Source organism: Podarcis erhardii, assembly GCF_964252035.2.
Source record: "Podarcis erhardii genome assembly, chromosome: Z".
NCBI lineage: Eukaryota > Metazoa > Chordata > Lepidosauria > Squamata > Lacertidae > Podarcis > Podarcis erhardii.
In genome coordinates this window covers 36,134,948-36,158,167 of record NC_138504.1, presented here as the reverse complement: position 1 = coordinate 36,158,167, position 23,220 = coordinate 36,134,948, and the positions used below count along the sequence as shown (strand labels likewise).

The 23,220-nt window shown below is 45.5% G+C and overlaps 2 protein-coding genes across 9 annotated transcripts in view; one reads left to right on the top strand and one right to left on the bottom strand.

The window, feature by feature from the left end:
• Positions 1-2,105: 2,105 nt before the first annotated feature.
• REXO4 (REX4 homolog, 3'-5' exonuclease) lies at positions 2,106-15,332 on the top strand. Its single transcript, XM_081847169.1, has 9 exons — positions 2,106-2,234; positions 4,196-4,459; positions 5,878-6,239; positions 7,329-7,478; positions 8,521-8,714; positions 10,595-10,683; positions 12,196-12,270; positions 13,891-13,965; positions 15,163-15,332. The coding sequence occupies exons 2-9, from the start codon at positions 4,235-4,237 to the stop codon at positions 15,253-15,255; spliced, it is 1,263 nt and encodes a 420-aa protein (XP_081703295.1). The 5' UTR covers positions 2,106-2,234; positions 4,196-4,234; the 3' UTR covers positions 15,256-15,332.
• A 1,115-nt stretch (positions 15,333-16,447) lies between these two features.
• Positions 16,448-23,220, bottom strand: part of STKLD1 (serine/threonine kinase like domain containing 1) — a 29,953-nt gene continuing 23,180 nt past the window's right edge. For all 8 annotated transcript variants that reach the window (XM_081847062.1, XM_081847063.1, XM_081847059.1 and 5 more), the window contains 7 exons: positions 22,719-22,847; positions 21,277-21,405; positions 20,607-20,735; positions 19,721-19,861; positions 18,805-18,884; positions 16,731-16,779; positions 16,448-16,631 (listed from right to left, as the gene is read on the bottom strand). In XM_081847062.1, coding sequence (XP_081703188.1) covers positions 16,618-16,631; positions 16,731-16,779; positions 18,805-18,884; positions 19,721-19,861; positions 20,607-20,735; positions 21,277-21,405; positions 22,719-22,847 — 671 coding nt within the window. In that variant the 3' untranslated portion in view covers positions 16,448-16,617. The remainder of the gene's footprint in view (positions 16,632-16,730; positions 16,780-18,804; positions 18,885-19,720; positions 19,862-20,606; positions 20,736-21,276; positions 21,406-22,718; positions 22,848-23,220) is intronic.

Sequence of the window (23,220 nt, the reverse complement as noted above, 5' to 3'; positions counted from 1 at the left end):
AGATGCTTATCTATCTGACACTCTTGGGGCAGGATATCACTGGCCATGACTCCTTGGGAAGGCCCTGCAGATGTGACTGTACACCTCGGGAGATTATGGTGGGCTCACTCACCCCTCCCCTTATACCTCACTTCCCTGGGTCCTAAATGCCACTGGAACTGAGAAGATTGATACAATGAGTGATTTATTATGATTTTCTAAAGTTTTCCCATTGAGCCAGCGCATAAATACATTTATCTGTGAATTGCTACATTTGGTATTGACACTTTGCCTTGTATTCCTTTGTTGGAGACCTGGGACTCAGCGGGGAGCCAGAGACTCCTGAGCTGAACTTCTCTTGCCGTTGCAATGTCTTCGCAGATATGTTGCTGTTATTTTCTCTTGACACCAGAGGATTTCGTTTGACAGGTGAAAGGCTGGGAAATGTCCGTGAGTGAATAGTTTGGTAATGTGCAGCAGAGGCTCTTCTCATTGTGTGTGTGTGGGGGGGGGCGTCTTTCAGCCTCCTTCCAATTTCCTGGTAACGCCATCTCAAAGGAATGGCCAGGCTACCCAAAAAATGCAATCAGTAAGGCATTATCAGGTATCCTGGCAGACAGGAGAGAAGCAACGCACTCAAATTTCTGTGGAAGACTGCCTCCTCCTGTGATGTATGTATGCTTTTTGGGGTGGTCGTGGACTACAGGGTGGGCAATTTTCAAAGTCTTTATAGGGGTTTGCACACCTTTGTTGTAGGTCTCTCTTGCCTCCTTGCAAGGAGAGGGAACTCTGCTGCAACAAATAAATAAGGATCTGCCTTGCTTTCAGTGCGTCCTGCCTCCATCCACTCATCTCTGACCAATCATGGACCTTGGGGAGTTGGGCAGCAAAAGCCAACCCACCTATTTTTCTATAACAACAGAAACAGCTCTTACTGTCCGTTTTCGTGATAAAAAAGAAAAAGTGACCAATTAATAAACAAAGCAAACAAATTCTGAAGTAGACCCCGTCTGAGTTTGGTGGTAAATATATTGCAGGAGAGGGACGCGGGTGGCGCTGTGGGTTAAACCACAGAGCCTAGGACTTGCCGATCAGAAGGTCGTGGTTCGAATCCCCGCGATGGGGTGAGCTCCCGTTGTTCGGTCCCTGCTCCTGCCAACCTACCAGTTCGAAAGCGCGTCAAAGTGCAAGTAGATAAATAGGAACCACTCCAGCGGGAAGGTAAACGGCGTTTCCGTGCACTGCTCTGGTTCGCCAGAAGCGGCTTAGTCATGCTGGTGACATGACCTGGAAGCTGTACGCCAGCTCCCTCGGCCAATAAAGCAAGATGAGCGCCGCAACCCCAGAGTCGGCCACGACTGGACCTAATGGTCAGGGGTCCCTTTTTGTTGTTGTTATTGTTGTTGTTTAGTTGTTTAGTCATGTCCGACTCATCGTGACCCCATGGACCAGAGCACGCCAGGCACTCCTGTCTTCCACTGCCTCCCGCAGTTTAGTCAAACTCATGCTGGTAGCTTCAAGAACACTGTCCAACCATCTCGTCCTCTGTCGTCCCTTTCTCCTTGTGCCCTCCATCTTTCCCAACATCAGGGTCTTTTCCAGGGAGTCTTCTTTTCTCATGAGGTGGCCAAAGTATTGGAACCTCAGCTTCAGGATCTGTCCTTCCAGTGAGCACTCAGGGCTGTTTTCCTTCAGAATGGATAGGTTTGATCTTCCTGCAGTCCATGGGACTCTCAAGAGTCTCCTCCAGCACCATAATTCAAAAGCATCAATTCTTCGGCGATCAGCCTTCTTTATGGTCCAGCTATTGCAAGCGTGGGAACCCTTTGGTCCTCCAGATGCTGATGAACTACAACTCCCATGATCACCTGTCCCTGCTTGCTGGCCGCTGTAGTTCAATCAGCTGCCAGAAGGCTGAAGGTTCCCCCGTCCCTTCCTCGATTACAGCCTCTGTTTACCGTTACCCAAGCATCCCGCATTAATATCCCACTCCGCAACCCCTGTTATTCCACGCCGCTCCCACTAGAGGGTGCTGTCCCGCATCCCTTCCTTTCTGTTCCGTCCCTTTCCGCAGGAACCAATTCGACAGAGCTTGCGTTTCCCACCGGCGCCTTCCTGGGAGCGGACCCACTTCCGGTTGGCGTCAGGCTTGGAAGCTCGTTTCTTCCTCGGCAGGAGGCGTGTTGCAGGAGCCGGAGCGCGTCGTTGCCACGTGCTGAGCCCCGCGAGCTTCAGAGCCGGAGCCCGAGCGCTGGGTAAGTGGAGGGTGGAAGCACCGTGGAGTTAAGTGATCTTTGTGCACGCTGCCTTACCTGAAAGATCATCATCATAATTATCATTATTGAGTCATCTGGGAGAACTGAAGTTGTAAGAGGCAGGACGATCTGGGCAGGGAGGGGCTATTCCTTTAAAAACTAGTACGTACTATATATACGCACTACTGTATTTATAGTGTATACAGTATATATATATGTAGGACGCCCCCTAAGTGATGCTGCTTGCCTCAATATCCTAAATGCTCTGGTCTTCAGCTGTTGGGTCGGGACCCACTAGGTGGCTTTCAACCTGATCCAAGGTGGGATGCCTCTTCTAATGCATGCATTTCATGTGCAAAAGCAGCTCCCATGTGCAATCTTTTCAGTGCTGTGCCACAGAATCTATTACTGTATTAATTGAATTTGTTAGTCACTTTATTTGGGACGGGGTGAGCTCCTGTTGTTCGGTCCCTGCTCCTGCCCACCTAGCAGTTCGAAAGCCCGCCAAAGTGCAAGTAGATAGATAGGTACCGTTCCAGCGGGAAGGTAAACGGCGTTTCTGTGCGCTGCTCTGGTTCGCCAGAAGCGGCTTAGTCATGCTGGCCACATGACCCGGAAGCTGTACACCAGCTCCCTTGGCCAATAAAGAGAGATGAGCTCCGCAACCCCAGAGTCGTCCGTGACTGGACCTAATGGTCAGAGATCCGACCTTTACCTTTATCTGGCCCAGGGCAGCCAAAAGAAACTTACAACCAACCGGGATCTAGCAGAACTATTGAGAAATGCTCTCTTCCCTGCCCCTGCCGCCAAGTGAACTAGGTGTACAGTTTTGCAGATTACAGGGAGTACAGCTTGGAGGCAGTAATGCTTCTGAATAGCGATTGCTGGAACCGCAGGATGAGAGGGTGCTCCTGCTTGTGGGCTTTCCATTAGGGCGTATGGCTGGTCACTGTGAGACTAGATCCCCTTCCCTATGTTTTTAGTGGTTCATGTTTTTATCTGTAAGCCACCTTGAGTCCCATCAGAGAAAAGGACAGGGTATAAACAAACAAACAAACAAATAAATAATATAGGTGGGCATTCGGCTTGATCTAGGAGGACTCTTATGTTCATATTCCAGATGCCAAGTTTCATATACAGTGGAACCTTGGTTCCCGAACGCCTCTGCTGTTCTCAAATGCCAAAAACCTGCAAGTAAATGCTTCTGTTTTCAAATGTTTTTCAGAACCCAAATGTGTGATGTGTCATATGAGCATATCATTTGACATTTGTAGAGGGTTGGGTCTGCTTTGTCTCCTTTTGCTTCCAAAAATTGGTTTGAGGGAATCCAAGCAGGACGGTTAGGGTTATGGCCTCAGAGTACTGGAATTTGTAGCCTATGAAGACAAATCTTAGCCTTTCCCCACAGGCTTTTCAGAGAAAAATGTAATTTAAAAATCCTTTTTAAAATTCTTAGACTTCTTAGGTACGTATAGCCTAAGAAATATTTTAGCAATGTTTCACTCCCAGTTGACATACAGTGGTACCTCGGGTTATGGAAGTAATACGTTTTGGGGGTACATTCTCAACCCGAAATTTATGCAACTAGAGGCGTGCGCGGCGGTAGACTGCTTCTGCACATGCTGCTGAGACGTTCTGGTACTTCCAGGTTTGCCGCAGCTGTAAACTGGAGATTCCGTAACCTGGAGGCTACGCAACATGAGGTACCACTGTACATCACTGTCTTATTGCTCTGGCAGTACTTTTTAAAGACAGATCTTACGTTGTTTTGAAATGTGTAATTGATGAGCAAAGGGGTATCAGGTTTTTTGGTTTTTTAGTGATTATATGACCACGTAGAGTGCCTTTTGGACCATGGCGGGGGGGAATGAATTAACTAAATACATAAGATTATGTTGTTATTATTGTGGAGTGCCTAAATTTGTACTACATGGGTTATAAAGTTTGACTTTTTGTTTCAGAAATGGTTGTGGTGAGAGGTCAGTGACTGTCATGTCAGGATGGCAAAAATTAGAACCAAAGAATCAAAAGCCCCAGCAGGCAACTCCACAAGTATATCACAAAATTTAAAAAAACAACACAGGAAGGAGAAGAAGAAAACATTGTTTTGGAAAAAGAAAATCAAAGGGGCAAGGAAGAAAGCACAAAAGGATTCCAAAGCCATGGCAGATATGCCTCCGAAAAATCCTCAGGAAGTTTCGTGCAACTGGAAGGCCTTGCAGGAGGTATGACTGGACAATGGTTCTCTGTTTTCTATCTGTGAGCCTTTATCTTCTAGAGCAGGATGGTCCAATATGCACCCACATGCAGCCCCAGAGGCTGTTTTTGGTGGTCTTTCAGTTTCCCATCCTCTACCTCAGCTGGAGCAGCGCAGACATAGTGGCGAATGTGTGTGCTGTTTCTCTTCCTCCTGCTGCTGCTGCTGCAGGTGCTCTGTGTGGTGAACACAGGCCACCACCTGGACCTGCTTGGAACGTGGCTGCGTCCCCAGAGAAGTGGGGTGTGGGGGGGTGTTTGTGTATCTTGTCTCTGTATTTCAGTGTGTGGAATACTGTGTTTCAGTATGGAATACTTTGTTTTCTTTTTTTGCAATACAGAGAAGTTCAAGCTTTCGAATGCACCAGTTGGTGGGGGAAGGAAAAGAATTTTGGTGCAGAGAAGTGTGGGGTGGGTGGGTGTCTGTGAACAAGCATTTTGGGACATGAACGTCATAAAGTCCAAAACTTGAAACAACTTAGCAGAGTTGCCTGCGGATGCCAACAACCAACCTCAAGGCAGACATCAATCTGAATTGTGATGAATTCTATACCCAGACATCCATTTGATGTTTGCATTGTTAACAAACGTGCATGCATATGTTTGTGCATTAGGTAAAGGTACCCCTGACCGTTAGGTCCAGTCGCGGACGACTCAGGGGTTGCGTGCTCATCTCGCTCTATAGTCCAAGGGAGCCAGTGTACAGCTTCTGGGTCATGTGGCCAGCATGACTAAGCCACTTCTGGTGAACCAGAGCAGCGCACAGAAATTCCTTTTACCTTCCCACCAGAGCAGTACCTATTTATCTACTTGCATGTTGACGTGCTTTCGAACTGCTAGATGGGCAGGAGCTGGGATCGAACAACGGGAGCTCATCCCATTGCAGGGCTTCAAACCGCCGACCTTCCAATTGGCAAGCCCTAGGCTCTGTGGTTTAGACCACAGCACCACCCGCATCCCCTTTGTGCATTAGATTTGTTTAATAAATAAATATCTTAAATCCTCTAATTGCATATTTAATTAAATATATTAAATAATATTGACTATATTGCAAACACATTAATTTACATTATGGAAATTTAATTCATTGTGCAGCCCCCAGATTCTGTGTTGAAGTATGCTTGCGGCCCATTTGGTGTTTGACATTGTACCACCCTGTTCCAGAGGATATGACAAGAGTTGTGTGTCTTGGTTGTGAAAGTCCTATGTTAAACCCTCACTTGGTCTTCTGTAGTTATTGTTAGCCTTCCTGGTGGAGATTACAATGTGGTTGTTGAGGGGTGAGAGTGTTATGGGGACCATATAGGAATCTGCTTGGGCTGGAGTCTCTGTTTGCTGACACCAAATTGGAATTGCATTGATTTGTGTTTCTTGGTTTGTTTTTCAGCTTCTGAAACCAAAGGCTGCCATTCTGGATTCCGCTCTTACTGCCCCCAGCACACATTCCAAGGGCAAAAACAAGGCCATAGAGGGAGGAGCTGCCCTCAAAATGCCAAAGGTAAACGGAAGTGAGAGGATGCTGGCATCCAAGCCTCCAGAAAAAACCAAGAAGAATCAGGCTGAACATTTTGCTCATCCAGTTTCTGCAAGCTCTGAAAAGCCTGTACATGGAAAGAACTCGCACCAGGCCCAGGAGGATGGAAAAGGGCCCAAGGGAGGCCCTAGAATGGGCAATGTTGAGAGGAACTATGGGGACATTAAAGAGAAAAAAAGGAAAGCAGAAGAAGAAGTGGAACCAAAGCCAGCAGAGTAAGTCTTTTTCAGCCTTGTGCTTAATGATTTTTAGGCAGAGCTGGCAAAAGAGCTCAGGTTTCTCAGCACCAGCTGCAGATGTATAGGCCCCTAGTTCCTTCATGCAGCACACAGTTAAATTGTGGAACTCCCTTCCACAGGAGGCAGTGATGGCCACCAACTTAATGACATTAAGAGAGGATTAGCCTTCTCCTTCTCCATGAATTTGTCTATCAATGGCTGCTAGTCAGGATGGCTATGCTCTTGTCTCCACATTTGGAGGCAGTAATGCTTCCAAATACAGGTTGCTGGAAATCACAGAAGGGGAGAGATGCCCTTGTGCTCAGTTCCTGTTTGCAGGAGTCCCACAGGCTTCTGGTTAGCCACTGTGGGAACAGGATCCTGAGCTAGATGAGCCATTGGTCTTCTTACCTTCCTTAGCAACAGGCAGAACCAAAATAATTTCACTTGTAGCCACTTGTGAAACTACCTGCTGCTTATTTCAGGTGGAGGTTGGGTGTGTGTTTAAATTTGCAGATCAGTTGGGTAGCAACTCTTTAAGACAGAGCAGTCCCACTGAGATCAACATCTGATTTGCAGCGTTGAAAATTTTATGGGCATGTTCATCAAACATGTTTACATAGAATCTGTGCTGCACGGACCGATTCTATTACTAGTCACACTTTTTACAGGCACTATGGACACCCCATTCAGATATGATCCATTCCCTGCCCTCGTTTTCCATACCACAAATAATTTTATACACTTCTATCATGTTGCTTCTTACTTGCCTCATCTCTAAACTTAAAAAGCCCCAAATGTTGTAACCTATCCCTATAAGGAAGTTGCCTTATTAAATCTGAGTTACTTGAAGAAGATGCATCACGTTTATAGCTTACACTTAGGGAGGTATACAAAGGATTATGCCATTCTTATTCTCACAACAACCTTATAAGGTGGGCAAGGCTAAGTGATAAAGAGTGGCCCAAATGAGCTCCTTGGCTACATGGAGACATGGAATCACCCATCTCCATTGCAGCTGTTTGACTCTTCTGCCTGGTTACTTTGTGCATTTTTTGGTCACCTGTCTTTTGCTTTCCCTTCTAGTATCTGGTTTGATGATGTTGATCCTGATGATATCGAGGCAGCCATGGGTCCAGAAGCAGCAAAAATTGCCCGGAAAAATCTGGGCATCCCAGAAGTCAGACCCCAGCAGTTAGCAGAAGAAACACTGGTTAAAGAAAAGGCTTTTGAAGGGTAAATGTTTCTCAGTAAAGCTAATACTTAATAGCACATGGCTTTGAACTGTTGCAGCAATATTAATTGAACATTAAACTGCCTTTGAATTGATGGATAAATAGATTCATTAACTACATCTTCATTTTATTAAAAGAAAATTCAACAGAGGAGCAGTATGAGACATTAAGGGAAATTCTGATTCTCACTGTTAAAAGAAAAAAACCAACATCTTCAATATTTTCTGCTTTGTGCCTGTTAACAGTTAATATGCTGGAACTAAAATAGCCTGGGAGTGAAAATGCACGCACACAGAAACACCAGCATGCTCTTAACACACAGCACCACCATTTGAAAATTTGTCCTTGTCAATTTGTTGAAGAAGCACCTTACAAATTCTTTCAGTATCCCATTATTACAAGCCTGGCCACTAGTAAAAGAGGATTTATTAAGAGGTTTAAGTTAGTATTGATTCCCATGAAAAGATTGGCAAAGCAAATATGGCAAATAACACATAGGAAAATTGACTAACGAAATAAGATTTCCACAAGGTTTGAAGCATAAATACTCTTGCAACTCTCTCTTCAGCTTTATCATGCATACGGCTTAAAATGAAAACAGAGGGAACACCCACCCCCATAAAACATTTTGGTAAAACATAAACCGTGTATTGCCTTCTATACAAATGGTTGTCTGGTACAGGAATTTACTACATTATCTGGATATTATTTTAGATGTAATGTCTTCTGTGTAGCGTGGGATATTTAATGTGTGTACGATGTTGTTATATGTTGTAACCTAATTTTTTGAAGATGCACCCACTAAATTAATTGACTCCCCCCAATTAAAGCTTTCGTTAATCAATTTTCCAGTCAGACAGATTTAACACTGCAGCTGCTTAACTCTGCAGCCTGTTTTATGTTGGGAATAAGCTCTCTCCAGTTAGGGCCAAGTTCTGGGCAAAGAGCTCTTTAAATCCTTTCCCCAGAAACGTTGACGTCCTGTGGAGGCAGCTGGTGAGCAGCTGGTTAATATAATAATAAGGCTCTCTCCTTTTCGTCAGCCTAACCAAAGCTGTGGCCATGGACTGTGAAATGGTGGGCGTGGGACCCACAGGCAAAGATAGCATTGTGGCCCGTGTGTCCATTGTGAACCTCTTTGGCAAGTGTGTTTACGACAAGTATGTCAAGGCAATGGAAAAAGTGACAGACTACAGGACGGCCGTCAGTGGGATTCGGCCTGAAAACCTAAAGACAGGTTGGTGCTTTGTGGGTGTACTTATTTCATATTATGACTGTAAGGAGCTGTATTTTGTTGAGTCAGGCCATATCTGTACTATACATTTAAAGAACCATTCTATGACAGTCATGGCTCCCCCCCCCCCCCAAAAAAATAAATATCTTGGGAAGTGCAGTTTGTGCAAGCCGCTGACAATTGTTAGGAGAGTCCCTGTTCCCCTCCCAGAATTGCAATTCCCAGAATTCCCTGGGAAGAGGGATTGTTTAAACCACTTTGAGAATTGTAGTTCTGCGAGGGAATCAGAATAAGAGAATTGTAGAGTTGGAAGGGACCATGAAATGCCTGTTATTTTCAAAAAGGCCCAGATTGTACCCCTCGCTAGCAATTGTTGTTGCTGTTGATGATGGGTTCTGATCAGATTTCATTCTGGTGTAAACTCTGACCCATTTCTCCATATTTATTAATATTGAAGATGATGATGATGATGTAAACCATGGGTCAGCAAACTTCTTCAGCAGGGGGCTGGTCCACTATCCCTCAGACCTTGTGGGGGCACTGGACTATATTTTGGACTATATTTTGGAGGAAAAAATGAACGAATTCCTATGCCCCACAAATAACCCAGAGATGCATTTTACCGTATTTTTCGCCCCATAGGACGCACCAGCCCATAGGACGCACCAAGTTTTTTTCGGGGGAAATAAAGGAAAAAAATTTTGTTTCCCCCCCAGGCGCTTGTGGGGCTGGCAGCGGGGAGAAGCGCTCTTCTCCCCGCCGCCTGCCTTCAGACCAGGTCCGGGGACAGCGGGAAGACGCGCTGCGCCTCCCAGCTGTCCCCAGAACTTGTGGGACTGGCAGCGGGGAGAAGCGCTCTTCTCCCCGCCGCCCGCCTGCAGACCAGGTCCGGGGACAGCGGGAAGACGCGCTGCGCCTCCCAGCTGTCCCCGGAGCTTGCGTTTTTTGGGGGGGGGAATTAATAAAAAAAAATTATTCCCCCCTCCCCCAGCCGCGGCTGCCGCCCCAAGCCTTGCGCACACCTGCCCGAAGCACGGGGCACCCTCTGGAGGGCTCCCCGTGCTTCAGGCTGCTGCCCCAAGCCTCGCACGCCCGGCGGGACCTCCCGCCAGGCGCGCGAGGCTTGCAGACACTCGCCCGAAGCACAGGGAGCGCTCTGGACCTCCCACCGGGCGCGCAAGGCTTGTGGACACTCGCCCGAAGCACTGGGAGCCCTCCGGAGGGCTCTGCGTGCTTGGGGCGGCAGCCTGCCGCCCCAAGCCTCGCGCGCCCGGCAGGACCTCCCACTGGGCGCGCAAGGCTTGTGAACATTCGCCGAGGCTGCAGGCTGCTGCCCGCAAGCCTTGTGAGCCCGCGGGAACTCCCGCCGGGCTTGCAAGGCTTGCGGATAGCTTCCTGAAGCCTGGAGAGCGAGAGGGGTTGGTGCGCACCGATGCCTCTTGCCTTCCAGGCTTCAGCGAAAGCCTGCATTCGCCCCATAGGACGCACACACATTTCCCCTTCATTTTTGGAGGGGAAAAAGTGCGTCCTATGGGGCAAAAAATACGGTAAGTAAAAGGACACATCCTCATGTAAAAAACACACTGATTATCGGACCATCCACGGGCCAGATTTAGAAGGCAATTAGGCCGGATCCGGCCCCTGGGCCTTAGTTTGTCTACCCATGATGTAAACAATCTTTATACTTCACTCAGTCATAGTTATGGTTAGTTATGGGTTTTTCTTCTGATTGATTTGTACATCATGCTGACTTTACAGCTATGTTCTCAAAAATCAATACACATATATTAAAAGAAAAAAAGGCCCTTGTGTGGTGTGTTTCTGTAGACTCCTGTTGTGCTTTTGCTGAGAACATTTTTCTCTGTGTTTCTTTGGTTGTTCAGGTGAGGATTTTAAAATCGTTCAGGAGGAAGTGGCCAGCATCCTAAAAGGAAGGATCCTTGTTGGTCATGCTCTTCACAATGACTTAAAGGTACAGAGCCCTTAACTTTATTATTTTTCTGTATTGAATTTTTTATATATCTCTTTCTATGCTGCCCTTCATCAGAAGGTCACAGGGCAGTTTACAATAAAAAAATTACAAAAAATACCTTATTTTTCGCACCATAGGACGCACCAGACAATAGGGTGCACCTTGTTTTAGAGGGGGGAGAACAAGAAAAATAATTCTCCCCCTCTCTGCCCAGCGCCCCTTCAGCGAAGCGGCGGGAGGCGCTGCGCAGAGAGTGGGAGAATTTCCCCCCTCTTGTTTTCCCGCTCTAAAACAAGGTGCCATTCAGACGGCTACCTTGGAGGCCTGGAGAGCGAGAGGGGTCGGTGTGCACCGACCCCTTTCACTCTCCAGGCTTCAGGTTCCTTTCGACCTGCTTTTTGGGGCTGGCGGGGGAAGCCCACCACCAGCCCCAAAGAGCAGGTCAGGGAGCAGCGGAAAGGCGCAGTGGAGAGGCTGCTGCCATAGTCGTGCGTCACCTCTCCAGCTGGGAGAGGGTCACGGGGCTATGGCTTCTTTAGCCCCGCGCGCGCTCTCCCGGCTGGAGAGGTGACGTGTGGCTATAGAGGCTCCTGCCATAGCCGTGCGTCACCTCTCCAGCCGGGAGAGGGTTGCGGGGGGCATCTTTTGCCCCCCGCGCGCTCTCCCGGCTGGAGAGGTGACGCGTGGTTATAGAGGCTCCAGCCATAGCTGGGCGTCACCTCTCCAGCTGGGAGAGGGTCGCGGGGGGCTTCTTTAGCCCCGCGCGCGCTCTCCCGGCTGGAGAGGTAACGCGCGGCTATGGAGGCTCCTTCCATAGCAGCGCGTCACCTCTCCAGCCAGGAGAGGGTCGCGGGGCTATGGCGTCTTCGCTCCATAGGACGCACACACATTTCCCCTTCATTTTTGAAGGGGAAAAAGTGCTTCCTGTAGAGCGATAAATACGGTGTATAGCATAGTAAAAAACAAAAATAACCCCTCCTCCACAATATTTTATATCCCACCTTTTTCTCCCAAAAGCTCAAGGTGGTCTTACGTGGTTTTCCTCATTTAATCCCTACAACAACCCTGTGAAGTAGGTTAAGCTGAGAGAGGCAGCAACTAGCCCAAGATCACAGCTATAAGCTTCATGGCCGCCTGGGGATTTGAACCCTGGTATCCCAGGTCATAGTCTGACATGCTACCACTGCACCACAGTGGCTCATTGTCTTTCAACCCTTGCCTTTCATTGTTGGTATTCAGAGACTTGCAACCGGTCTGGTTTTTCATCTGCCTCTCCCACCCCGAACTCAACCAGAGAGGCCACGCTTCCTCTCCTCTTGAGGTCTCCCACTCTGAGATGTCCTATGCTGGGCTGTGATTGTTCTCTTGTCAGCTGAAATTTGAATTGCAATTTGCAAGCCCAGTTGCTTCTCACTCAGGTTACCTGTTCACGTTTCAACTGTGCGTGCTACTCTGATGTCTCGATTACACCATGAGCAATGTTCACAGTGGAAACCTTTTGACTGTTTTCAGATCTTGTTCCTTGACCACCCCAAGAAGAGAATCCGGGATACACAAAGATACAAGCCTTTCAAACAAGAGGTCCAGGTAGGAATTGAGAGACATCCCCCTCTCCCATCTCAAATCAACAGATTCTACATTGGGGTTGGGAACCTCCGCCCTATGGGCTGGTCTTGGCCCAATAGGGGGTTTCACCTGTAAATCCTGATGAGTGGGGGAGGAGGGAGGGCTCAGTCTTGCTGAGTGCTGCTTCCTGTCAAAAGCAGGCTTTCAGTGTGGGGCGTGAGATACAGATCTGGCCCACTGGGCCAAAAAAGGTTCCCTTCTCCTTTAAATTGAAAAGTATGGAGGCTACTAGAACTTGGGGCCGTTGATCATTCCACTGCCATTTTCCTTTTGGACAAGTTTCATTGGTCTGGCAGCTCTACTTATGCAAATCTTCTGGTCCAAGTGTCGGCTGTTACGTCACTTTTATATTGGAATATATAATTGGTGGTATTATTATTATTGCAATTTTGAATGATTTGATTGGATTTGTCATTAATTGGAGGATTCTATTGAAAATGAATAAAAATTGTTTACAAAAGAGAGAGAGAGAGAGAGAGAGAGAGAGAGAGAGAGAGAGAGAGAGAGAATATCAGGACTTGGAAAATAAACCACTAATTGGATTTTTCTTAGGGGCAACATGTGGTTATAGCCACATTCAGGAAGGACTTGAAAGGTGCAAATTAGAATGCTTGGTACAAAAGATTATAGTATATTGGACTTATGGGAAAAATTGACTTATTACCGTACCTTTCCGTCTATAAGATGCCCCCATGGATAAGACGCCCCCTATTTTGGGGGAATCAAATTTCAGAAAAAGGGGGAAAGATGGCCCTGCTTTTTTGCGGAGGATTGCCCAAGGTTTTACAGCTGGGGGAGGGATTGCCAAAAATCGCTCATACGCAGCATCCATGCTGACCATTGCCGGCAGCTGTCAATCACCCACTTGCTACAGCGACAGCCAATCACAAACAGACCCTTCCTCAGCAAAAAATCTCTTACCCGACTGAGAAAAGCTGTCCCCTGGCAATTGTACGCGTCCCAGAACAGCAGCCGCCAATCGCGGCAGCGACTGCCAACCCACAGCAGTGTTTGCTGCAGAAACCAATCACCAACTCAATTAGAGAAGCAGCAGCCAATCCAAAGCAGCCCTTCTAGCAGCTGCAGCCAATCACCCTACAGCCCATTCACTATCCATGTATAAGACGAGGCACGTTTTTAAACAAAATTTAGAGTAAAAAAAAACCTTGTCTTATACATGGAAAAGTATGGTAATTGACAAATGGACAGAATTAAAGATAGGCAAGGGGGGAAAAGCACAAATATACTTTGTGGGAGAAGGGTGGAGCTTTGTTTCATTTACAAATGCCAGAAGTGGATTCCTGCATTTCAGGGTAGCAAGTAAAAAGGCATTGTCCCGCTGTGTGCTTTTTAGGTTTTATTTAACAGACATAAGGGAGATTTGTGCAGCATCCATTAATGCAAATGGTCAAGACCAAAGCAGATGGACTTTTGTGGCAATCTTGGATCCCTTGAGCTTTCTCAACAGTTAAACCTGTCAGGATTTGTTAGTGTTGGCCAAATTGTTGGTGGCCTCACAGCAACACAAAGAAATCAAGCACAGTACCTCCTCTTCAAACCATGATTTCTCCTTTCATATAGAGTGGGAGGCCATCTTTGAAGCTGCTCTGTGAGAAACTGCTGAATGTGAAGGTGCAAGCTTTGGAACACAGTTCAGTAGGTATTCTTTCATTAGGTTCTGGTTGCAAGTGACATATTATTCCGGGCTCAGAAAGGAAATAATAGGGAAATGTATTCTATTTTACTGGGGAGCTGGCTCTTGTTTAACCCTGGGCTATCTCCTAATTGGTTATATTTCCTTTTCTAAGAAATTACAACTTTTAATAAATTCTTACTGGTACACTGGCCATCACTTCTTAACACTGCTAACTCCCCCCGCCCTATATCTAACCCACTTTACATAAGCTTTACCGAAATGAACATCTTATGTTTCTAGCTTATTTTTTTGCTAAAATGCGAAAACTGATCATGTTACTTTTTTTCTTCCTTAGTAATGTCAAAGAGACATTAGGGTACAGTTCCAGGCATGTATACTCAGCAGTAAACGCCCATCTCCACTCAGATGTAAGGCTGATTGGGTTCAATATATCTTACACCCAGGAAATTGCATAAAGGATTGCAACTTAAGTGTCCCAACAGTTTTCTATGCCATTTCCATAAATGATGTGCTTGAATCTTAAAATAAAGATGAGTTCACACATGTCCTTGTCACGTATTGACTGATAATTTGCATATATAACACAGCCATCAAAAAACAAATGTCTCAGAGAGAGCTTTTATATGATCTCAAAGACTATGCTTTTTAATGGGGAGGACCATAGCTCAGTGGTAGAGCATCTCATTTGAATGTAGAAGGGCCCAGGTATAATCCCATGCAGGACTAAGAAAATGTTCTTTGTCTGAAACCCTGGAAAGCCACTGCCTGTTAGCTGAGACAATACTGAGCTAGATGGGCCAATGGTCTGACTCAGTATAAGGCGGCTTCTTATGTTCCTATTAAGTTTTATATTTCTGCCCCACCTTTCTTTTTCAAATGAAAACCAAAGTAGTTAATGCAAGCCTTATGAAATGCTTTTTGTCTTCCTCATGTGATGTGGCTGTTTGCTGGTAGAATGTGCAATGTATCAGCCTTCCAAATCAGGGGAAGGGTTATAATTTTGTCATTTAAGCTGCCCATTGTTGTTTGTAGAAATGTGGGAGTAATTGGGGAACAACCAGGAGTTACATCATTCCTGCAGTCAGGTCACTTGGCAAGATTTCATCCTGTTGATTCCATCACTTGACACAAAGTCAACTAATTCATTGTATCCTAAATTTGTTGTTCATTTCTCTCTCTCTCTCTCTCTCTCTCAGATTCAGGATGCCCAAGCAGCCATGAGGCTGTACATGATGGCGAGGAAGCAGTGGGAAGCCTCGCTCAAAGAAAAATCAAAGACCAATAAATAATAAATCTGAGTATATCTGGATATGTCCTGCTTGCTGTACTGCCCAGCACTGACTGAGTAAAAATATCAGTTGTCCTACTGGCCTTTCCCCTTGGACCCTTTTGTTTGCCTTTGGTCAGCTACCATACAAAAATTACTCCCAAGTTATTCAGTTATGAAACCCTTCTATTTGCTTCTGCAACTGACAGCTTCCTGCAGCCTCTTTCTCATAAGCTTGGGACACAGTGAAACACAATTATTTCCAATAACCAAACTAGTGCGTCACCTGCCACTCCGAGGAAGTCTATGATTTCTCTCCATAAATGCTCTGAAAAGAGAGAAACAGCTGCCTCTACCCATAACCCCGCTTTTGAAGATAGTGTGTTTGTTTGCACATAGAGCTGACTGTACTATCATATTGAAAATATATGAACATTTTGCCAACTCTACATACCATTGAGCTCCTGTTAAGATAAATCAGGTTCCTGCTTTCAAACAGGCTGTTGAAATTAAACTTGTTCCCCCCCTAAAGTGAAACTTGAGCCAGCCAAAATGTTGACATGGCTTATGTACCAGCAGATGGGAACCAGCAGGGCCCAGGGCATTGTTGCTGGACAATGAATGAATCGTTTGAAAGGTGAACAGCTGTAGCAAGTACACCTCTGGCATCAGTTTGGTGAACATACAAAGCTGTCAGAAGTTAAGAGAGGAGCTCAGAGCCATTGGCCTGGGTGGCAGATGAAATCCACATAAACTTCAAAATCTATGCAAGCTTGTATATTTGTAAGCTGGAAGCATAATAAGCCATGAAAATAGAGGCACTTCATGATTCTTGTGACAACTGCTTGTAAACACTGATAATCAGTTGGCTTACAATTCCTTTCAGGTCACCAGCTGCTTTCTCTCACTAGCATCCAGAGAACTAGTTCTGCAGGCAGAAAGGAGAGCTTTAGGCATGATTTCTCACTCTTCAAATAGCAGCGTTCTCCACTGTATATGGCAAGCTACTTTTGAAAGGGGTGAGTTTCAAGAGCAAGTAAAAATAAAGTATATGGATCAGCAAAAATCCCCAAAATTCATTGGATTAGTTAAATATCTGCATCTGAAGCTGAATACCTCGGCAACACCACAGACAAGGGACAAAGTAGATGATGCCTTGATTGGATTTCCTAATTTTTAAAATAGCATTGACTACCAAACTGAAGGACCACATATTCTCATCTGGTATTCATATTTATTGACTGTTTTGTAAAACAAAAGTGTATAGAAGGTTTAAGATATCCCTGAAATATGGCAGGTTCCTTGAATGCTGTTGCTGACTTACAAATAGTGCAAAGAAGCAATCTTCCAGAGTTTGTCTCATTTCTTCCAGACTTGTCTCATTTCAGGCAGGGAGCCCTGCAGGTAGGGGTAAAAGATACATGCTTTAAAGAATACTTCTGAAGATTCAGAGCTTTCAAAATAAAGAGCTGACGTTTGTGTTTTGATATCATTTACCTTTTTTCTGCAGTTTAGAGAGTGCCTTTTCTGCTAGAGCAACTATTTCCTGGTTGGGGAAATAAGCAAGTGTCAGATGCCAGTTTTTGTTTTGTTTTAAAAACTTCTTTTCATTAAGGTAGCTCCTTTTTTATGCCAATCCTATAACTTTTTCAGATGTATGCTGTGTCCCTTTAAAGCTTGACAATTAAAACTAATGAATGCAAGACTGAAGTACTGAGTCAAAGGCCACATTTGTACCCTGCATTTAAAGCACAACGGTGCCACTTTAAATAGTCATGGCTTCCCCCAAAGAATCCTGGCAAATGCAGTTAGTTAAGGGTGCTGCAAGTTGTTAGGAGTCCCCTTTTCCTCTCTCAGAGTGGTTCAACAGTCAGTCCCTCTGAAAGAACAATAGGAAAATCCTAACAACTCTCAGCACCCTTAACAAGCTACAGTCACCAGGATTCTTTGGGAGAAACCATGGCTGTTTGAAGTGGCATTGTAATGCTTTAAATACAGGGTGTCTTACCCATAGAGGCTAGTGGTGCAGGGTGCCAAGTTCTGGAGGGCGCCAGGGAAGAGGTGGAGGCTGGACGCGGCGCCTCCTGGCATCAGCTCACTGCCCTCACCTGACTCTGCCATGCTGCGCCGAAGCAGCGCTGTGCCCGGAGCCTCCGTCTGCTGTGGCCACCATGGCACAAAGCGGCCAGCTGAGCTGGGAGGTGCTGTGTCCAGCCTCTGCCTCTTCCCCACTGGAGGAGCCGTCCTCCAGCCACTGCCTGCCTCCTCCAGCCCGCCGGCAGCACCGTCCTCCCTAAAAACCTCCCGGGGGGGCGGCAGAGGGAGCTTTGCACCATGGTGCCAGATATGCTTAAGACAGCCCTGCAAGATGCTCTCAGTGGTACCCTGTTTGTTTCTTCCTGACACACTAATTCCTTCACTTGTTTTCTCCTGGACCCAATCCATGCAGCCATTCAGTGATGTAGCATAAGGCAAGATGCTGCTGTGTCTCCTTTCTCTTCTCTTGTTGCTTGACATGGCTTAGAGAGGGCAAGTGAAGAACTCCCTGGGCTTACCACTGTTTTGTTACATTTCTACACAGCTCTTTGACCATTTAGGGATGGGGCCATGGTTCAGTGGTGTTTATTGATTTAATGTTTTTATCTCCCGACTTTCTCCCAAGTTGGGATTTAAGGTAGCTTCCAACCTTTAAATCACCATTATAAAATGCAAAGTTAATAAGAACAAACTACTTAAAAACTGTAGGTAAAATACATCAAAACATGTGTAGAAGCAGCAATTAAATTAGTTTTGCCCAGACAGCAGCCCAGCAATCAGCATCGTCTGTGCCTGTGTTTCCAAAGGTCTGTTTGAATAGAAATTCTTTAACTTGCTAGTGGAGGAATAAAAAAGGGAGCCACTCTAACCTCTTGGGAGGGAATTCCACAATGTGTGAATCTCATGTCACCACTAGCCATGCTCCTGATGTTGATGAGACCAAGAGAAGGTGCTCACCTGAGGATCTTAGCACCTAGGCAGGTTCATAAGGGGAGTTAATATCTGTCAGGTACTGGGCCAAAGCCATATAAGTAGACCACCTTGCTTTGAATGCAGAGGGCCCCAGGTTCAATCCAGGCATTTCCAGGTGGGACTGAGAGAGAGACCTTCCTGCCTGAAACCTGAAGAACCACTGCCAAATCAGTGTGGACAATACAGAGTTTAGATGAATACCAATGGTATTAACTGTAGCTTCCTGTGTTTCCTAAGTCCCCCAGGGCAGTTTTCAAAATAAGCAAAATACACCATTCAGTAGGCTTTGCAGCTAAAAAGGTAGGCCCTCCTGAAGGAATGTGAACCTTAGGTGCACAACAAGACCAAGCCCTGGAGCCAGTCCTATAAGATGCTGACTTTATAAACAGCTGAGGAACAGAAGGCAACTTCCAATCTTTTTAGTTTATTATTTTTAGCCCAGTGGCTTTATTGTAGGCCAGATGCTATCATTTGTATTATCCCTTCTAGGTAGCTATAGAAAAGACAGGGCTTCTTACTGAAGTGTCAAGGTTGTCCACTAATCTCTAGCATCCTTGCTTACCAGACTAGATGTAAACCGGTTCTTCATTTCAGTCAGCATCTCAGTAATGTGCTGGGAAACCATCTCCAAAACTATTTCCTCTGCATTTCAAAGAAAGGGAAGAATCAACCCTTGTTATGGAGTGAGCATTACTAATTTATTTCCCTGCCTTCTGTCTGACCTTCCTCAACAATGGTGGCATCCTATGATATCAGATGTGTAGTGGGTAAAGGGCCATAGCTAAGTGATAGAGAATCTGCTTTGCATGCAGAACATCCCAAGTTCAGTCCTTACTGGCATCTCCTGGTAGGACTGGGAGAAACTGCTGTCTGAAGTCGTAGAGTGCTTCCGACAGTCAGTGTGGACAATACAGAACTATATAGACCCCAGTAGCCTGACTGGAAGCTGCAACAATTGCGCTAGCGGAAGCTTGTTATGCAGCAAATTGTGTAAGCAGGTTGCTGTAGCCTTGAGCAATCTATTGCCCAACAATGTTCCACTGGCACAAAACATTTTGCCTGTGGAACACGTATACCACTAACTGGGTTGTATCCAATGCTAGTCCTGCTCAGAGTAGGCCCATGGAAAGTAATAAACATGAATGACTTGGGTCCATTGATTTCAGAGGGTCTACTCACTAAGTAAAACTTAGTTGAATACAACCCAGAGACTTTTAACTGGTTGCTACATTTGATACAACCCTTAGTGTTTTAGATTTCTAGTGCACTCCATCCCTCAAGGCTTGGAGTAAAAATTCCTTCTGATTGGGTTTGCTTGTGAGGGAAGTTGGTAATTCATTAACCATTTTCACTTGCTCAAGGCTACCTTGAAAGTCCTTGTTTAAACATGGATTGGAACCCAAGGCCCAGATCCTTCTCCCCACCCCCTATTGGTTTGCCGAGCACACAGGCTGGGATTCCAAAGAAGACAGACTTGCCATATTTAAACATCTCATCAATCAAGATGCAAATGTTTTCCACAACTTCAGGATCCTCACGGTGGAGCTCATAGCAGTCTTTGAGCAGGACAATCCCGTTGCCCTTCTCATCAGTTACTATGAACCGGAAACCACACAACTCTGGAAAAAGGGAGACAGTTTGTTAATCAGAAGGTTCCTGACCACCAGTCTTCCTCTGCAAACAATCTGTTGCCCACCTGCAATGTGGTGAAAGCTGAACCACTCTGACTTGTGAGTGCTCAGGCACAACCTTGCCATGCTCTGCGTCTATTAGCACTGGCTTGTGTTCTTTTGGGTGCCTTAAGAAATAGTTACTGGTAGCAACTCATGGCTTGGCAATGATTGTGTGGGACCACATTATTTTCATTAATTGGTTGTTTTAAAATTACACCCCTCCATAGCAATAAATAAATATCTAGGTATATATTAAAAATACAGCATAAACACAGCCAGCAATCTGATGTGTAAAATATAATTTAACCTAGACCAACCCAAAAAGTTTGGATGCCTGCAAAAGTTTGGGATTGTTTATCTTCATGTAATCAATAAAACTAACCAGTCATCTGTAATGAGCCTTTGCACCTCTGTCTTTTACATAGTTGTATGTTCTTTGTCAACATCTCAGGACAGAATGCCAAACCCCTTTAAGCCATCTCCAAATCTTTCCAAAACATCTACTGGCAAGAACAACTAGTCTGTCAGCCCTATCCACATCTCACTCAGAAAGTCCTGTATGGTTCAATTGCATTATTCTGAATCATTGCACTGGTGCAGCGACTTGCACAGCAGCTCGTAGGATTCCATAGTTAATGTGCCAAGTAGTGCTGGCCACAAATGTTGCCCAACCCATTATATAGGCTATTACCAGATGTCCTCAAGAGGCTTGCCAATGCCAGACAGGCGTTCTTTGCCAGGACTGGCCTTTCAGGATGTTTCCGGAGAGCCTCCAGGATAAGCAAGGAATAGGGTTCGTAATTAACTTCATCTATGCAACCTGGCGAGGAAAGGGGGGGAGGAATTCGGTTAAGCAAATGCCATTTTGATGACTTCCCACCCCTAACTTTGCTCCAAAGATGGGTGAAGAACTGTTAGGGTTTGTTGTTCCTGGTCTACATGAAATAATCAAGAGAATGGGAATGTGCAATATGGCTTTTCTCTTTAAATTTTAAAGCTTCTAGCAGCAGGAGACAATTCTTTCTCGACTGATCATCTGCTGACGAATATTTAAGCAATCATTGTGGAATTACTCCACATTGGAGACTCTTCTGGAGTGTGCTTTAGAACCCACAGCTCAGTTTTGCATGGGTGTGTGTGTGTCTAGGGAGGCCTTTTTTGGGTCTAGCTAATTAGCACTGCCTTGGAGATGGGCACTGGGGGAAAATCAATCATGCGGAGCAAGTTGCCCACCATTGCCAATCTTGGTTGAGAAGCGTGCTTGTAAGCTGTACTTTGAAATAATACCCACCGTCCCCAGATGGGGGAAGTTAAGCTCCTCTGTCCCACTACTATGGATGAAGCAGATCTTGAAAGCTCACCGTGGAGAGAAAGAGCCCAGAAAGCGCAGCATGCCGCCTCAGCCACTTCCACATCCTCAAGGTGCATGTGAAGGATTATAGAGACAACCTCAATAGCATACTTCAGGGGGCTTTCAGCCACATTTGTTGCTGCATCAACAGAAGAAGGCAATACCGTATGAGGTAGCAAATAGACTGGCTTTTACAGCCTGCTCCTTCCCTAAAGTTCTTGGGTGGGCAACGGTAAAACGAAGCGAATACGTAAGCTTGGGGCTGCTAAAGATCTGTGTGCACTGAGGGAAGGCAGAACCAAGGGAACCCGGGCCAAGGGAGCACACATGCAATCAGCTCTCAGCTGGCGTGAATGGATACCATCAGTCTTCGTTATCTATAATGTTTAGTGTTTAAACTCGCCACTTAATACTGAGCCAGGTTCAATGTTCTTGTATTAATTTACAAAGACCTGAACAAATTAGGCCTACGGTACCTCAGGGGTCACCTGAACCCTTCCATCTCAGCTTGATCAATGAAATGATCTGCAGGGGCATCAATGATTGCCAAATGAGCCTCAAAAACTAGTGGGACAACAAGAAACCAAGCCTATAGTGTCATTGGGCCAATCCTGTAGAATGTTGTTGTTTAGTCGTTTAGTCGTGTCCGACTCTTCGTGACCCCATGGACCAGAGCACGCCAGGCACTCCTGTCTTCCACTGCCTCCCGCAGTTTGGTCAGGTTCATGTTTGTAGAGAGGACCATCTCGTCCTCTGTCGTCCCCTTCTCCTTGTGCCCTCCATCTTTCCCAACATCAGGGTCTTTTCCAGGGAGTCTTCTCTTCTCATGAGGTGGCCAAAGTATCCTGTAGAATAGTCTCTGACAATAAAGATTCAGCAGGCGCCTTCTGTTTCAATTCTTAAATACCCGCTGACAATGTTTGTAGTACACCAGGCCTAGGCAGGCAATTAAGAATATATCCTTCTACAATGGTTAACTGATGTCTGTTCTTAACTTTTTATGGTTCTTATTGTATAGTTTTATAATTTTATTGCTGTAATGCACTTTTTTATGACATGGTGGCATACAAATATTTGTATAAATAAAAATATATAAACCCAATAAATAAATAATAAGCAAAATATGTTTAAACACTTGCACGCTATCTTTCCATATTGACTTGAAAACCCAATGCAATTTAGCCAATGGATTACAATGAGCAGATGAAAAACAGAGCAGGTTTTTTTTATTACAAGGGGGGGGGGAGCCTTGAAAATGAAAGAGTCAGGTGTAACAAAGGCCCAAGAAAAGCCCTTTAAGCAGATCTGCTCCCTTGCTTCTGCTTTTACTCAGGGCACACAAGTTATGACTACCAACATTTTCTGCCAGAGAGATCTGAGCAAGTCAACAAATTTAGGAAGCATTTTTCCCAACTGCAGAAGCCAACACGTGTTGCACATACACATACCTACCATGTACTACCAGACTCCAAATAACCCCACAGCAAGCAAGGCAGATCTCTTTGTCCTGGGCAAAGTTACCCAGAATGGTCAGGATGTCTGTGAAGACACCAACTTTCCTCAGGGTCTGAGCCGCAACTTCTGAGAAGCAAAGGGGAAAGCATTTTAATGAACAGTGGCTGTAACTGCACAAAGGCACTTGGATAACTGCACTAGTTCTTTTTTGCACTCAGCAAATTGATGACAGCATGAAATGTAAGAGTTTTAAAAACATAACGAAAGATAGGGATCCCAATGTTATTTGACAATAACATAAGGCTTTCCGCCTTTTCCTGTTCTATCTACTGGTACTTCAGCAGTTCCCAAACCTTTCTTTATCCCCATAGAACACTTGAAAATTGTGCAGAGGCTTAGTGGATTACTTAATGAATTTCTGTCTACAGTGGCCACTATAATGCTGCTGTACATGCTAGATGCTGTATGGTGTTTATTACTTCCTTTAATTTATTATCTA

Bases quoted from the DNA above. Each gene is read 5' to 3' on its own strand.
- REXO4 (XM_081847169.1), top strand. From the start codon at position 4,235: ATGGCAAAAATTAGAACCAAAGAATCAAAAGCCCCAGCAGGCAACTCC. The intron at 8,715-10,594 runs GTTGGTGCTTTG...TTGGTTGTTCAG, and splicing joins GCCTGAAAACCTAAAGACAG to GTGAGGATTTTAAAATCGTT. The intron at 12,271-13,890 runs GTAGGAATTGAG...CCTTTCATATAG, and splicing joins CTTTCAAACAAGAGGTCCAG to AGTGGGAGGCCATCTTTGAA.